The sequence below is a fragment of the Akanthomyces muscarius genome, chromosome 1, assembly GCF_028009165.1.
Source record: "Akanthomyces muscarius strain Ve6 chromosome 1, whole genome shotgun sequence".
NCBI classification, from domain to species: domain Eukaryota; kingdom Fungi; phylum Ascomycota; class Sordariomycetes; order Hypocreales; family Cordycipitaceae; genus Akanthomyces; species Akanthomyces muscarius.
This window is the reverse complement of record NC_079241.1, coordinates 629542-644016: the sequence shown is the minus strand read 5'-3', so window position 1 is coordinate 644016 and position 14475 is coordinate 629542. Positions and strand designations below refer to the sequence as shown.

Below are 14475 nucleotides of genomic sequence, written 5' to 3'. Positions count from 1 at the left end.
ATTTGCACCCTTTCTCTCAACTGCTATCGATCCGGCGCCAAGCACTATCGTATTGTGATAGTACTCTGCCGGTACCGCTCTAAGATTAGCCAGTCTAGCCAGAGATCCGAATAACTGGAACCGGTGTGACGAGGAAATGAGGGCACCGTCCGCGTCTTTTCCAAAGTCGCTCGTGACACCTCACCCGTGCACCCGGACTTCCCGCCTCATTTCAAGGGATACAAAAAGCTTCTGGAAATAGACTTCCCGCTTGGACAACCCACACCTCCACAGGCTGGACAAACCTGTGTATTATGTATGGAGGCTGAACACCCGAATGGAAGGGCGAAACAATAAGAAACCCTCGCCACGTGTGCGGCCCCGTGTAACAATACATACCTCCGACGAACGGGTCACGAACGGGTCGTACAAGCTGCACGGAGCCGGGTATCGAGCTTCAAGGCCTCTATTGTCCTCACGGCTGGAAGAATACTTGTTCTAGAAGCATGACAGGAATATTCAAAGATCATTGGCTGGTATGAGACGAATTGACCCATCTGTAATGCGTCGCACTTTGCGGCTCATTGCAGGAATGGCTGCGTCCTCAGCCGGCCACAAGACAGAGGGCTGCCCATTCATTTCGCCCCTTCGCCCGCAAGTCCCGAGCACATCACTTCCGTTATCGAGCCGTTATGGAAGTAGAAGCGAGCACAGTGTGCAAGCAGTCGAGACTCAAAAAAACAAGTGCCCGTTGGGTCTGCATATGCTTGGCCGCGGCCCAATACCCGGGCCCGCGAAGCCATTGCCCGTCGTACCCATTGTCCCCGGCGGACAAGTCGAGACTAATTTGCCCGCACTGTGCATCCACTACGTTTTGCTTGGATCCGGAGAAGGAGATTCGCAGTAAAGCTTGGACTTTCTTGCTTGGGGTCTGAAAGAGGGTCTACCGGGCCCGTGTTCCTCTCCAGCCGGCTTCATCATGGGTGCCGTTTCGCGTTCCGCACACCGAGAAGGGGTATGGCAGGGTTTACGCTTGACATAGAATTTGGGAGACGGAGGTGGTCAGAGGAGATAACGAAGGGATAGTAGCCGTGCAAAAATGTCAAGTCTAGAGTCGCTCAAGCGAATCGTGGACCGTCGAGGAGTATAAAGCCGTCCGACAACGCCGCTGTAGAAGCGTTTTTCTGTACCATCTGGCTTCTTATCATCCCCAATAACTACTTATACTATCTCCTTACAGTTCTACAATTTTCTTGTTTTACCTTTGCCGTACGGAAAGCAATGGCTCCCCTTGAGATCGGCCAGGCCGTGGCGATCAGCCAGTCCTACCAGCAACAGACGCAGTGCAACACCCCAGCTGTCGCTGGACAGCCTGCAAACTTGCCTTCAGGCTTTCCAAACGTTCTGGACTCTCCTATGAGCTGGGTGGGCAAGCGGTACTCAGATATTGCTTCTTATGCCGTGGTGCTGGATCCTGAAGACCTGGCCGAGCTCAACAGTGCGCTAGAGCATTTCAAGTGTAAGTCCTACTTACCCTTCATGAAAGGAGCAATGACACTAACAAAAGAATCATAGCTCTTGGCCTGGACGGTGATTTGGTTGACAGGACCAACTTCCCTCTGCCCCAGCTTTCCAAGAAGCTGAATGCAATGCGCCACGAAGTGTACAACGGGCGAGGATTCGCTCTTCTTCGGGGACTCGACGTCAATGCATACTCCGTGGATGATTCAACTATCATTTACCTTGGTATCCAGTGCTACATTGGGAACAAATTTGGTCGCCAAGATAAAAAGGGAAATATGATGGGTAAGTGTAGCGACCTGCTGCCGCAAGCATCGAGTACTAACACCGACAAGTGCACATTGTCGCCGACAACTCCTCACCCAACACGGCCGACCATCACCGTCACTCCACAGCACCCATTGTAAGCTGGACTCTACCATAAAATGGCCAAGAATGTGCTGACAGACAGATATAGACTTTCCATAATGAAGAGTCGGGCGATGTAATCAGCTGGCTTACTCGAAGCACAGCAGCCTCTGGCGGCAAATGTATCATCGCTTCTGCCCACACGATCTACAACGTCCTCGCTGCGACTCGCCCGGATTTAATCCGTGTTCTTGCTCGATCGGACTGGCCTTTCGCTTTGTAGGTCAAAATTCTACCAGAATGAAAAGAAGCGTCCCATTGCTAACAGAGTGCTCCCCCCCCTCAACAGACCCAAGTTCCACTGCCGACCGGTGCTGGCACACCACGACGGCAAGATGCTTATCAACTTTGGCCGAACTGCTTTGATGGGAAGCGCAAGCCATCCCCGTCCTGCCTCCTTGCCTAAGCTGACGGCCATTCAAGTCGAGGCGCTTGATGCGATTGAGGCCATCGCTAAGGCCACGCAGCTCGAGATGAAGACCATGGCGGGCGATATTCACTTTATCAACAACTTTTCGGTTCTTCACCGCCGCGAAGGATTTGTGGATGGAGCGCAGGCCAGCGAGAAGCGCCACCTCGTGCGCATGAGGCTGCGCGACGACGAGCTGGGCTGGGCCGTGCCCGAGGAGCTCCAGTTGGAGTGGAAACAGGCCTTTGGGGCCGCGGGAAGCAAGGCCTGGCATCTCGTCCCCATGCCCGAAGGCTTCTTTGTTTTGCGCACCCAAGTCCACTAGTTTGTGAAGTAAGGGCGCGCAGTGTATCTCGGTTCAACACTGAGAGGTAGACGTTGCGACCAGCTTTGGAGCTTGAGAGCATTTCCATGTACACAGTACAACTCTCAAGCCGACAGATAGATCAGGCTCGTTTCTCTATGCATGTAACCAATGCCATTCCCCAAAAAATTGATCTAGTGTGCCTCGTGTGAATTGTCGTGACGCCAAGGTCTTGTAAGTCAGCACAGTGCGCCTCGTCACCAGAAGACCGTGCTGATAGCACTGTCTTCTCTCGTCACCTCTCAAGGTCTTATCCCCCATTTCCATTATCGCACGGTCGCAACGTCGCCAGCACCTGCGGCACTCTATTTTTACTGCGGCACACCATTCAACGATTTGATTTAATTAGCATAGAAGATTTCTGCATCGCGAAAAATCCACAGGACCTGGCTCCTCCGATAGCCAAACGCCGACAAGATGTCCGCTTCCTCGGGCAAGGCCAAGCACCAGCGCGCCGATTCCTCAAACTACGCGCCGGTATATCAAGACGAGAACGATCATGACGATACCCAAGACGAGAATCAGAATGCACACGATCCAAAGTCGCGGACGAAGCAATACCCAAAGGCGCCGCTCGCCGCGCCGCCGCCGACCGGAGGCCGTTATCGCATGATTGCCATGGCCAGCTGCATCGTCATACTCGTGGCCGCCAATTTATACCTTTCTCTACCATACGCCTTTGCCGGCCACGGGTACCGCAACGACAATTGCCCCGTACCGCCAGAGGACCTCCCACAATACTTTCGCACGTCGCCGAATCTGTGGCCGGGGCCGACGGCCACCGGCGCACCTGCGTTCCTCGCACAGACTCGCGTCTTCGACCCGACGGCCACATTTGTGCCTAACGAGCCGCTACAGACATCGATGCCGATTGAGGGAATGAAGGCAGGAAACGAGAGCATCTTTAAAATGATGGCGTTCCTCTCGCCGTACTTTCCCTCGCCCGGCTTTGGCGTGGACGAGTACCCGCTGCCCGAGGGCGCAGAGATTGTGCAGGTCCAGATGCTGTCGCGCCATGGCTCACGGTACCCGACGTCGGGGTCAGACGTCGTGCGTTTCGGAAAGAAGATTGCTGATGCAAAGAGCAATGCCACGTTCAAGGGAGCTCTGGGGTTCCTGCAGGACTGGACATATGAGCTCGGCAACGACATTCTGGTGCCAAAGGGGCGACAGGAGCTGTTCGATTCCGGCGTCCTGCACAGTTACATGTACGGGAAACTGTATAACCCAAGCAGCAAAATCATTGTGCGTACCACTACGCAAGACCGCATGCTCAAGTCTGCCGAGAACTGGCTGGCTGGCTTCTTTGGCCTCGACTGGCGGAACAATGCTACCATCGAAGTCCTCATTGAAGGCAAAAACTACAACAACTCACTTGCTGGCTACTTGAACTGCCCAAATGCCAACACCAAAACTCCCGGCTATGAGGCCCCCACCACCTGGGTCGGCATTTATCTCAAGGATGGTAGGTCATCTTATCCGGCTGTTCAACGCGCCTGCTTTGCTAACAAAGTTAAGCTGTATCGCGATTTAACGCCATGTCTGAAAGTTTTGAATGGACAGCTCAGGATGTATACGCCGCGCAAACCATGTGTCCATATGAGACTGTGTCCTATGGCTTCAGCAAGTTCTGCGACCTCTTCACGTATGAGGAATGGGTGCACTTTGGCTACTCGATTGATCTGTCCTTTTCCTCCACCAACGCTTTCCACAGTCCGACAGGCGTACGTACTTCTCTTAATCTTAATTGAAACCCCTTGGCTGACTTATCTATACAGCGCGCTATTGGCCTCGGCTATCAGCAAGAGGTCATGGCCCGCCTCAAGAATCACACTCTCGGTTACTCTGGCTCTCAAATCAACGTCACTCTCGACAACAGCCTCGAGACCTTTCCTCTTAATCAGAGTCTCTACTTTGACTTTTCGCACGACACCAACATTGTCTCTGTCCTGACAGCATTTGGTCTGCGTCAGTTTGCCGACGAGCTCCCCGCCACGGAGTATCCTGGCAAGCACAATTTTACTGTATCTCACGTAACGCCCTTTGGCGCCCGCCTCGACATGGAGATCATCAACACCCCGCAGCCCGTCTCCCCTCAGCGCGATGGCTACCTGCGCGGTGGCGAGACGCGCTACATCCACTTTGTCCTCAATCAGCGCACCGTTCCCCTGGGGCAGAGCTTCGCCGAGTGTGATGCCAGCCGCAAGGATGGCTGGTGTGAACTGGAGACGTTCATTAGGATTCAGGACAAGATGGCGGAGAAGGCACAGTACGACTTTGCATGCTTTGGTGAATATGAGGCGGAGCCATATGGCAAGGTCACGGATGGCGTGCCTAACTAGTCGTGGGTTCTCGCTTTGGATTTACGGCCGGCGTTCAGTGTGCCATGTAAAAATAATGTTAAATATTCTCTGCGTCGTCAGCGTTTGTACTAGTGACACCCTAAGACTTACCCGCAAACAGAAGCAAAACCATGATTAATCACTCTGTAGATACACAGCCTTCATGTAGAACAGCTCATAAAGCGCGAAATCTGATGATTTGTTTATCTTGTTTATTTGTCATCGCTATCTAGATTATGCATAAATGCCATGTACCTGGCTAATGTGCTGTATTTCTCTTCTGCCCATCCGTATTTTACTTGACGGGTAAATCTATACACAAGTTCGACCTGATATATAAGACTCTTGCCTACTCAAGTGTCGAGAAAAGAGAGAAACAATGCCGAAATACCGATGCTCCCGAACGCCCGCTTCCGTTTTGTCCGTAAAACGGATTCATGATGAAAACCAATCGAAACACAATGAGGTATAAAAAGAAAGAAAAAAAGAAGAGCAAGCTCATGCGTTGGTGAATCAAACCGACGCTTGCTTCTCTCGCATGGGCGGCAGCTCCGCCTCCGGCTCAACCGCCTCGACAATGACTTCCTCGCGGTCGCTGTGATCACGCAAGGACGACGGTGATGATCGCTTGCTCTCCGCCATGGCAAGAGAGGAGCTAGTAGGACGAACCATGCTAGCGTGCTCCTGGATGCCGTGCTGCGGCTCAATCGTCGTGCCCTCTCCAGCAGGCTCGCCGGTCTGAGGGCTCCAAGCGAGGAAGTCTCGGCGGACCTCGACATAGTCGTATGAGAATTCACCGTGCTGGTCGTCGTCCATGCCGAGAAGTTCGGCCTCTTCGGAGGCGCGCAGCTTCAGGCCAGGGACAAAGTCGATGAGCTTGGCAATGATGGCGGACATGACAAAGGCATAGGCCGATGCGGCGACAATGGCAGCGATTTGCCAGCCGATGGTGGCGTATTTGTGATCGAGGAAACCGCCGAGTGTACCAGAGTTGACACCATCAAGTCCAATGACATTCTTGGTGGCGAAGAATGCGTTGAAGATCAGACCGACCATGCCGCCGATGCCGTGTTCGGCAAACACATCGAGAGAGTCGTCGATACGAACGAGGAACTTGACTGTTGAAAGATGAAAATTAGTAAAGAGTTCCGTGTCATCTAGGAGAGGCAAGTAAATCACTCACTCTTAGTGCCAAAGTTGCAGCACACTCCAGCGACGACACCCAAGATAATGCTGGCCCAAGGGTCGATGAAACCGGACGCGGGTGTAGCAGCAACAAGACCAGAAATAGTACCAGAGCACCAACCGACCATGGACCACTTGCGAGCAAGACGGAAATCAAGCAGGCACCAGGTCATGGCAGCAAACATGGCCGTCAAGCACGAGTTCCAGCACGCCATGACGGCGCGCAGGTTGGCACCGAAGGCAGAGCCACCGTTGAAGCCGAGCCATCCGAACCACAGGAGAATGGTGCCGAGCGTGATGAGCGAGATGTTGTGCGGTCGAAAGTTCATCATCATGCGTTCGTTGCGGCGGCCGAGCACCCACGAGTAGGCGAGGGCCGAGACGCCGGAGCCGATCTCGACGGGGACGCCGCCGGCGTAGTCGATAACGCCGTGCTTGAAGCACCAGCCGTCGGGATTCCACACCCAGTAGGCGAGCGGGCAGTAGACGAGGGTGGCCCAGAAAAAGGTAAAGACCATGCCGGGGACGACGCGGCCGCGCTCGGCGACGGCGCCGACCGTCAGCGCGGCCGTGACGGCGCAGAACATCATCTGGTAGAAGGAGTAGAGCAGGGCGGGGATGAGGGGCGAGCCGAGCGAGGGCGCGGCCAGGACTTTTTTGAGGCCAAAGTGGTGCATGTTGCCGATGAAGCCGTTGGTCGAGGTGGGCGAGAAGGCGAGCGAGAAGCCCCAAAAGTACCACTGGAAGACGATGACGCTAAAGGACATCATGACAACCCACAGCATGGACAGGGCGGACTTGCGACGGGCGAGGCCGGAGTAGAGAAAGGCAATGCCCGGCACCATGAGAAGCACGAGGCACGCGCTGAGGAGGATGAATGCTTGGTCGCCAGACTGGTACCATTGGTTAAGGTTTGTTTCGGCTATGGCAGGATTGCCGAGTCAGCTGTCGGTGCCTTTGACGATGATTCTCGCAAATACTTACTGGCATCACCACCGGTGAGCTCATCGGTGCCGTTGAAAGGCACCGGAGGGCCAATATGTGCGTAGGACATGATGAAATGCGACAATCGTGGAGCCGAGGACGAGCAAGTTCGGTGTCAATGGTCGCGCAGACCGAGATGGTATTTGGCCAGTGGCGTTCACAGCACCAGAGAGTCTTTGCCTTTTACTGTTTCAGAACGGCAAACAGGCAAGTCGAGTAAATGTTCAATCGCAAAGGGCGAGCGTACTACCCGACAAAGAGACTTGGAGTCGCTAGTACAAGGTTGAGGAAGAGCAAGATGGACCACGACCAGAGCTAGCAGCAAGTCGGGAGGAGATGCAAAGGTATTTAAAAAAGGCGAGCTGAAGTTGCGCAGGGGGGTAAAGGGGAGAAGCCAAGGCTAAAAAGAGGAGAAACACGGAGGAAGAAAAAGACAGGCACAAACTGAATCGTTATCTATAATACTCAAAAGAAGAGTGGCAGCGAGCAACCGCAGGCGAGCTGGCGAGGGTGCGCCGCCGCCCGAAGTACCGACGGGGAGGGCGTGCACGACCACAGCAGCAGCGGCGCGCCGACGAGTCGCTACCGATAATAATAATAAAAAAAACTGGGGGACGAGGAGGGCGATGCATATCCTTTCTCTCTTGCTTCCGGTACCCAAGGGTCTGTCTGGGGGCTCCAATTCTTTCCTGCTGGTCGGGGCCATCGCAGGGCAATAGATAAGACGATGGTCTGGGGTTTTTTTCTGGCAGGCCTCTGGGCTACTGGTAATGCGCGATTTGGGTGTGGCTCTTCCCAGAAAGGCTTAATTCTACTTTTTTCCCCCTTTGAATGCACACCCCTGCTTTCCCACTCCTGCCGAGCCGGACTGGGGACAAAGGACATGTGGACTGTTCGTATCTTGTGCGCGTGTCGGTTACAGACATGCTCTCTTGGCATCGTAGCGCCAAATGATGGAATGAGACAATGACTATTTCGAGATGCTGATCCTTGTCCTCGATCATTCTTCTCCTACAGAGTACGATTTCGCCATCTATGTGCTTGTCTTTGTTGTTCAATTGAAAGCACGACAGAGAGAGAGAGAGCGCCGATCTCAGCTTTGAGCTGGGGATGGAGGGTGACCCAGACCGAAGCCGGTGTCAGCGACAAAACGACAGGAAAAGAAGGCGCCCAATAATAAGCAGCCCACCGTCATTGATAGGCAACGCAGAGGATAGATAGCGGACGAGCCCAGCGGCGTCCCGAGAAATGGGCGTGCTAGCGGTCGGGGACCGACGAAAACTAACAGGCACGAGGATGGATGGGGGGGGGGGGGGGAGAACTGTAAGAGCAAAGGCTGATGATAAAGCCAGAGATAACACTAATAAGAAGTAAAGGACGACTGAGATAAAGGTTCAAGGCGTGGAGGAGGCTGAGAATTGAAACCCCCAAAGTGGGCTTGCTGATTGTGCTAACGCCACACCCTCGTCCTCCCGCACCCGTTATCTCTCTCTTTCTCGAGTCTTCAGGGCATTTTCCTGATTGGGGGAGGGATTGGGTTGCGCGGCATAGACGACGAAAAGACAAGGACAGAAGTGGTATACCGTGATGAATTTCTCTGCGGATGGCGCGGTCGCGTCGGTCAAATGAAATGGAAAATTCCCCAGACAAAAAGCTCAGCTTGGAAGGCCTGGGCGTTGGTTGACGCCATCGAATCCCAAAAGCCAAGAAGTTTGAGCAAAGTGAGTTGCCTAGCATCAATCGGTGTCTTGTCGCGGCAGGACGCTGCCGTTCAAGTGTCTGGGAAGAGTCGCATCGCTCGCTGCTGCCACTCTGTGCACGATTACACCATCCTGTCTCGAGCGGAACGGCGAGGACGGGCTCATGGCCTTTTTATAATTTTCTTGCTCCCTCTCTGCAGAAGGGACGAGTCTATCAGGCACTTCTGACAAGATAATGCACATTCTTGTCTATCAACGGGCTTTGCATCGACAGGTACACACACGCCGTGTGTACTACGGGCACCTTCCTTTTGGACGATGGCTCTCCCGATAAGAGAGCTGACGCGCAGAGACGATTAGAGAGCCTGGAGTAGGCAACGGGGCACGCTGGCAGTAGTCCTCCATCGGCATGCGACTCTGGGGTTTGTCGTGTGCTTTGGGCATGTCGGGGCAGATTTGACATGTCTGCTCTTCCATGTCTTGATGTGGCAGGCAGGGACCTTGGTCCGGCAATGCGGCAGCCAACTGAGTACTACCATTTTAATTGCTTGTCTCATAAAAAAAACCACAGAGTGCGCAGTAGTTACGGCTTGAGCCAGCATAGTTTGCAATCCCAGCACTTCAGCCGTAAAGAGCTGGACAATGAATTTGCCCGTCACTTCTACGTATTGGAGGCCAGTCAATCATGCTTCGCAATGCTTCGCAGAGAGAAAAGACGAGCCGAGCGCGGGGTGCACACAAGAGGGAAGCCGGCATCCCCGCTTCCCCCAGACAACGGCCACACCCCCCCTACACACCACCGACTGTATCGGGCCAATCAATCTATTTGCAGATATGGCCAAAGATAGGCTGCTCCTGAGCGCCAATAGGAAGCCAAGCAGCTCTGTCCCCGTCCACGGCCGCGCCTCCCAGTTAATTGGCCCAAGGACATCATCCGAGGTTCGGCTGCATAAACACATTGGAATTGCTCGACTTCTTGAATCAATTCCTGTAATTTCGAGGCTGACTGGTGGCTGGCCGTTTGGGCACAGCTGAAGAAGCACCGACTATTTCTTGCCCGGTGGTTAACATTGCCATGCAATTGGAAGGGAACAGAGTTTCCGCTGGGGCGGCGCTGGCCACTGGCATGTGCTTGAATAGGTGCCCTGCGGACGAAGATCGTTGTCGTGCTTGGTGACATGTACCAGCACCCCCAGCTATGTCGCAGTAGTTCGGGCGGCATGACGCCGACTCGACAGTGATCGTCGGCCCGTAGAGTTCGCTCGCCAGGGTTGCGGTCGCACATCGTCATCATTGCACATGTACGGATAACAGTTTACTTCCTTCCGACACGCACCAAGTGCAAAAGAGAGAAAAACCATCATTTTCCCTGAATGCGCCCTGACACAAGAACATCCCAACAGGTGAAAAGAATAATAATCAACAGTCAAGCGAGTTCGGCATTGTTCTTAGGCGGGTAACAGCATGGTCGCGCGCAGAGTCTCCTTCATCACATGCGCGCCGTTCAGAGTGTCCGACCCGGTCCCTCCCGGTCGTTGCTTTGCTTGCCAGGGCAGAAAAAGAAAAGGACAAAATACGCGGCTCCCAGATTGGCTGCACCCCAAAAAGCACCCAGATCTCCCAAGGTTTTTTTCACTAGCATCACACCACACCCCCGCCGCCCCCTGCCCTTTTTGGCCCAGCCTTATCAGTGCGGCGCTCAGCCAATCACGATGCGGCAGTTTCACTGATTTCGCAACATACATAAACCTTTCCCACTGCTGGCCCAGGGTCCCGGATCCGTCATCGGAGCGGCTTGTCGCCAGCGATAAAGCAATGCGCTGGCTCTGTTGCAAAGAGAGACGGTTCAACTTGGCAATATCTGTATCCGTAGACTTGTTCATATTGGACCGTCGCAAGCACACTTAAACCGGTATAATATCACCGCCTCAATTTTCCTTAGTCGCCTTGGCGATTGCTCAGCACCATGGCGATTGCGAACAGCCCTGTCATCTTCCGTCGCATTGACTTGGTAGAACTGATTTGAGTGACTTCATTTCTGCTACATCGCTTAGAAGTTCCTATCTTGTTGTCACTTTGATAGACAGCTGTCTCAGACTATAGTGAAGCGAATCGCTCGCGCCATCGGCGAGTACTCAGAGGTTCACAGCAGCAGTAGGCCCGCGAGAGCCAATAGTGCATCATTCTCATTTCCCAATGGTAGGTAAATCAGAAGATGCATAGCTTTCCTGTCTGTTCTTGTCTCGTAATTTCAAAAGTTGCAATGTCGTGATTCCGGTAATGCAGCATCAAACGATACCGGCGTGGGATGGAAGCGTGATCAGAGCCCAGTGCGCCTATACCACGCTCATCCTGCACAGGCCCTACTGCGACGCCGTGCAGCGGTCTTCTATGCTGACCATGGCAGATGTCATCCGACGTGCGAGGCAGCACCCACTCCACTCGAAGTCCATGGCTCCAGTACCCAGGCTTGCCAGGCCCTGCACTCTGCGGACTTGGGAGGCGAGTTGGCGTGAGGAGAAGCACTCTGCCCATGGGCGACCCAATAATCACAAGTGACAGCTCTGGTACGTGCATGACCATGCTCAGCCTGCTGGTGGCCCTGAAGTAGGGCCGCAGGTTCCGGTCCGGAAAGCTCCCAAAAGTGAGAACGTTGGGGCAGTGAATGCCAATCTCCTTTTCGTCGCCAAGATCATTCGTCTGAAGACTTCTCATTTCCAGGTCTTTTTCATACATGCGCACGAGATGGTAGCCCCTTGACATGGAGTCTAGGTTGGCACGTAGAGAGTCGCTGACCTCCCGTGGTCGCTTGAGAAATTTGGCCAACGAATGCGCCTCTTGCGGTATAGGTGCAATGCGACCCGAGTGCGGAAAGTAGACCAACTTTTCGCCCATTTCATGCCAACCCAACCCTTTGGTAGCCTGCAATTGTTTAGAGAGAGCACAGCCTTCCTTCATTTTCCTAGACGCACTTACCGCAAAGGGAGAAGCCGGTAGACGTCGTTTGTTGAAAAACCCGTAAGCTGTGACCAGCCCGCTAGAGGTGACCGGCTGAACAGACCCAATATGTGCCACGGCCTGATCCACGACATCATCAACGATCGCTTCTTCTATGAAATTGTCGCCCACCCAAGACACGTCAGATTCGTCGTCCATGTCCACGTCTTCCGCGTTTTCTACCTGAGCAATTTCGAGGTCCTGTTCGTCGTCATCCTCTTGATCGTGTGCGCCTGCATCGCTATCTTCGCCGTTATCATCGTCACCTTCGTCGTCTTCTTCGACATCATTATCGTCATCGTCATCTTCCTCTTCGTCCTCCTCTTCTTCATCAAACCCCTCGCCACCTAGTATCTCTTCATCTGTTTCGTCTCCGAGTTGATCATTCTCATTTCCAAGTAGGTTTGCTATCGCATGAAGAGCATTCTGGCCCGGCAGGATTATATGTAGATGGTGGGCGCGATCTAAGCCAGAATCAAGCTCCGGGCAGGGATTTTCAGGGACGGCTCGAACGCATGGCTCAACATCTGCCATTGGCTGCGAACATACTTTACTAGTAGGGAGTATTGTACGAGGCTTGCCACCAATGAGCTCTTCCAGGGTATCTACGGTCAGGAAGCTCTCGTCGGGCAAAGCTAAAACTCCCCAACCACTAAAGAAACATTGTTAGATCATACACACCACTGTCGGGAATGAACATACCGAGAAGAATCTCCGATGCTTTCCTCGCTGCGCCGTAGCGAGCCAGCTGATGGTCCAATGCATATGACTGGCCGACCAGCATTCCATATATCCGCGATCCAGGTAAACCCATCAATGTCGATTGCAGAAACCTTTTCCGCTTCACCTTCCTGGTCGTTTATGAAGCATACATTAGGAACATTATTTGCATGATGACCGAGTGCCAGCACAATTCGCCAGCTTTTAGTCCGACTTCGTACAAAGTCTGCCGGTCCATCGCATGCCGGATGATGCTGCTCAGGCCGCTCGCCATGTCTTGGAGCATTTTGCAACGCAAAAGCAAACACAGTCACTTCCCGGCGGTTAGAGCTGACGGCGATGAGACGCGACTGCCGGTGAACTGCTAAGCCCCACGCAGAAACTCCTACATTCTCCCGAAAGAACTGAGTTGGTGGCTTTGTTGATGCGGATTGGCATCTTTTTGGCCTTCTCGGATGTGCAAGCGGTGACTTTTCTTGCAAAGATATCCAGTCGGCGATTTCTTTTGTATAGTATGCGTAGACTTCTCCGTCATCGCAGCATGCAGCAACAACCTCTTCATTTCCTAAGAAGCCGGTCGTGAGATTGTTGATGGAATGAGGCACTACTCGATCCACATACCCCCCAATGTAAGGCGCGACACTGCTGGGCTCGCAGCGCAGCCGGCAATCAGGATGCCTGGGGAGACGCTGTCTCGCTATACTTCGCGGTACGTAAACGAAGATCTGGCTCTGGTAGGCGACAAAATATAGCTATAACGAAGTCAGCGTGATGCGTCCAGCGTTGGAAGCACCGTGACAGACGTTGTATGCCTGAGATAGAGCCGTCAAGTTATTGCGATAACACTGCGGTGCAGGCACAATTTTATGGATGGAATAGCTGACGACGTTCTCGTCGTCAAGTATCTCCGGTGCCCATAAAAATGGGGAATCGTGGCCCAAAGGATGAAGCCCAAGAGCCACTCGCTCGCGATCGCGAATGGCCGCTTTTGCTTCTGGACCAAACTGTCGGCCTCCATATTAGATGTATCCATGGATCACGTTACATCATCGCCAGGATCTTACCCTATCAGTGGCCGTCTGCCAGTGGCAGATGCCGACCGTGGCAGGCACCCATTTTCTTTGCGACTGCGGCTCGGGCTCTATGGCCGCCATGTGGTCGCTAAAGGACGCCGTAAGACAGCGTGCCTTGCCCTACTCCGCTAGAGGTAGAGCAGGCAAATAAGTGGTTGTGGAAAAGGCTAGTTGGAAGAATTCGATGAAGGCCGATGAAGCACTCTGTATAGCTCGCATGTACAGTTGATGAGGTGACGTCGTCTTGATGGGAAAAACGAGTCGTGAGGCGACATTGACATGGTGGGTGGGGTAGTAACGGCTTGCCACCTGCTGCGGGTATCGGGCCGCTCGCCTGACACATTCACTGCTCCCAAGTCCAATTATATAGGTAATTTACAGAAGAAATCGGCTTTTCTTCATACTTGCATTTATTTCTTATTCTTACAGGCCATAATTATGTGGGTGCGTAGGCAGCCTTTGATGAATCCACAGGCTGAGGCTACATCTCCTCATGGGCTTTGTGTTAGTGCCGCCACAGTAACTGAGAGGCCTTCTGGCGAGTTTGACCTGCAGTGCGACAGCCCAGTCCACCAAATCAATTTCGACGGAAATTCCCTCTTCGTACCTGTCGCCGATTGAGTAAGTACACTATACTTGTCCGGCCAAAAAATTAGCCAGTCATTACATGTGCCGGACCATGGCTGTAATCTGAAGATGGTTACCAAGGCGCTATAGTCCGAAGAAAGAAAGTTTTGACAAAGTATACATTGCTGCATACGCACGCATTTCGACACCTTTCAATAACTTGACG

The 14475-nt window shown here is 53.3% G+C and overlaps 5 protein-coding genes across 5 annotated transcripts; 2 read left to right on the top strand and 3 right to left on the bottom strand.

Annotated features, from left to right (window-relative positions):
• Positions 1–1260: 1260 nt before the first annotated feature.
• On the top strand, positions 1261–2642 carry LMH87_005127 (uncharacterized protein; the record flags this gene model as incomplete). The annotated part of the gene is made up of 5 exons (XM_056202787.1): positions 1261–1498; positions 1555–1785; positions 1836–1903; positions 1958–2127; positions 2198–2642. The coding sequence occupies 5 exons, from the start codon at positions 1261–1263 to the stop codon at positions 2640–2642; spliced, it is 1152 nt and encodes a 383-aa protein (XP_056058308.1).
• A 456-nt stretch (positions 2643–3098) lies between these two features.
• On the top strand, positions 3099–5023 carry LMH87_005126 (uncharacterized protein; the record flags this gene model as incomplete). The annotated part of the gene is made up of 3 exons (XM_056202786.1): positions 3099–4146; positions 4200–4405; positions 4460–5023. The coding sequence occupies 3 exons, from the start codon at positions 3099–3101 to the stop codon at positions 5021–5023; spliced, it is 1818 nt and encodes a 605-aa protein (XP_056058307.1).
• Positions 5024–5536: 513 nt separating this feature from the next.
• LMH87_005125 (uncharacterized protein) lies at positions 5537–7262 on the bottom strand (the record flags this gene model as incomplete). Its single annotated transcript, XM_056202785.1, has 3 exons — positions 5537–6141; positions 6207–7130; positions 7193–7262. The coding sequence occupies 3 exons, from the start codon at positions 7260–7262 to the stop codon at positions 5537–5539; spliced, it is 1599 nt and encodes a 532-aa protein (XP_056058306.1).
• A 3838-nt stretch (positions 7263–11100) lies between these two features.
• On the bottom strand, positions 11101–12895 carry LMH87_005124 (uncharacterized protein; the record flags this gene model as incomplete). Its single annotated transcript, XM_056202783.1, has 4 exons — positions 11101–11814; positions 11869–12541; positions 12592–12618; positions 12762–12895. The coding sequence occupies 4 exons, from the start codon at positions 12893–12895 to the stop codon at positions 11101–11103; spliced, it is 1548 nt and encodes a 515-aa protein (XP_056058305.1).
• Positions 12896–13167: 272 nt separating this feature from the next.
• LMH87_005123 (uncharacterized protein) lies at positions 13168–13763 on the bottom strand (the record flags this gene model as incomplete). Its single annotated transcript, XM_056202782.1, has 4 exons — positions 13168–13174; positions 13231–13361; positions 13413–13613; positions 13674–13763. The coding sequence occupies 4 exons, from the start codon at positions 13761–13763 to the stop codon at positions 13168–13170; spliced, it is 429 nt and encodes a 142-aa protein (XP_056058304.1).
• Between the last annotated feature and the right edge of the window lie 712 nt (positions 13764–14475).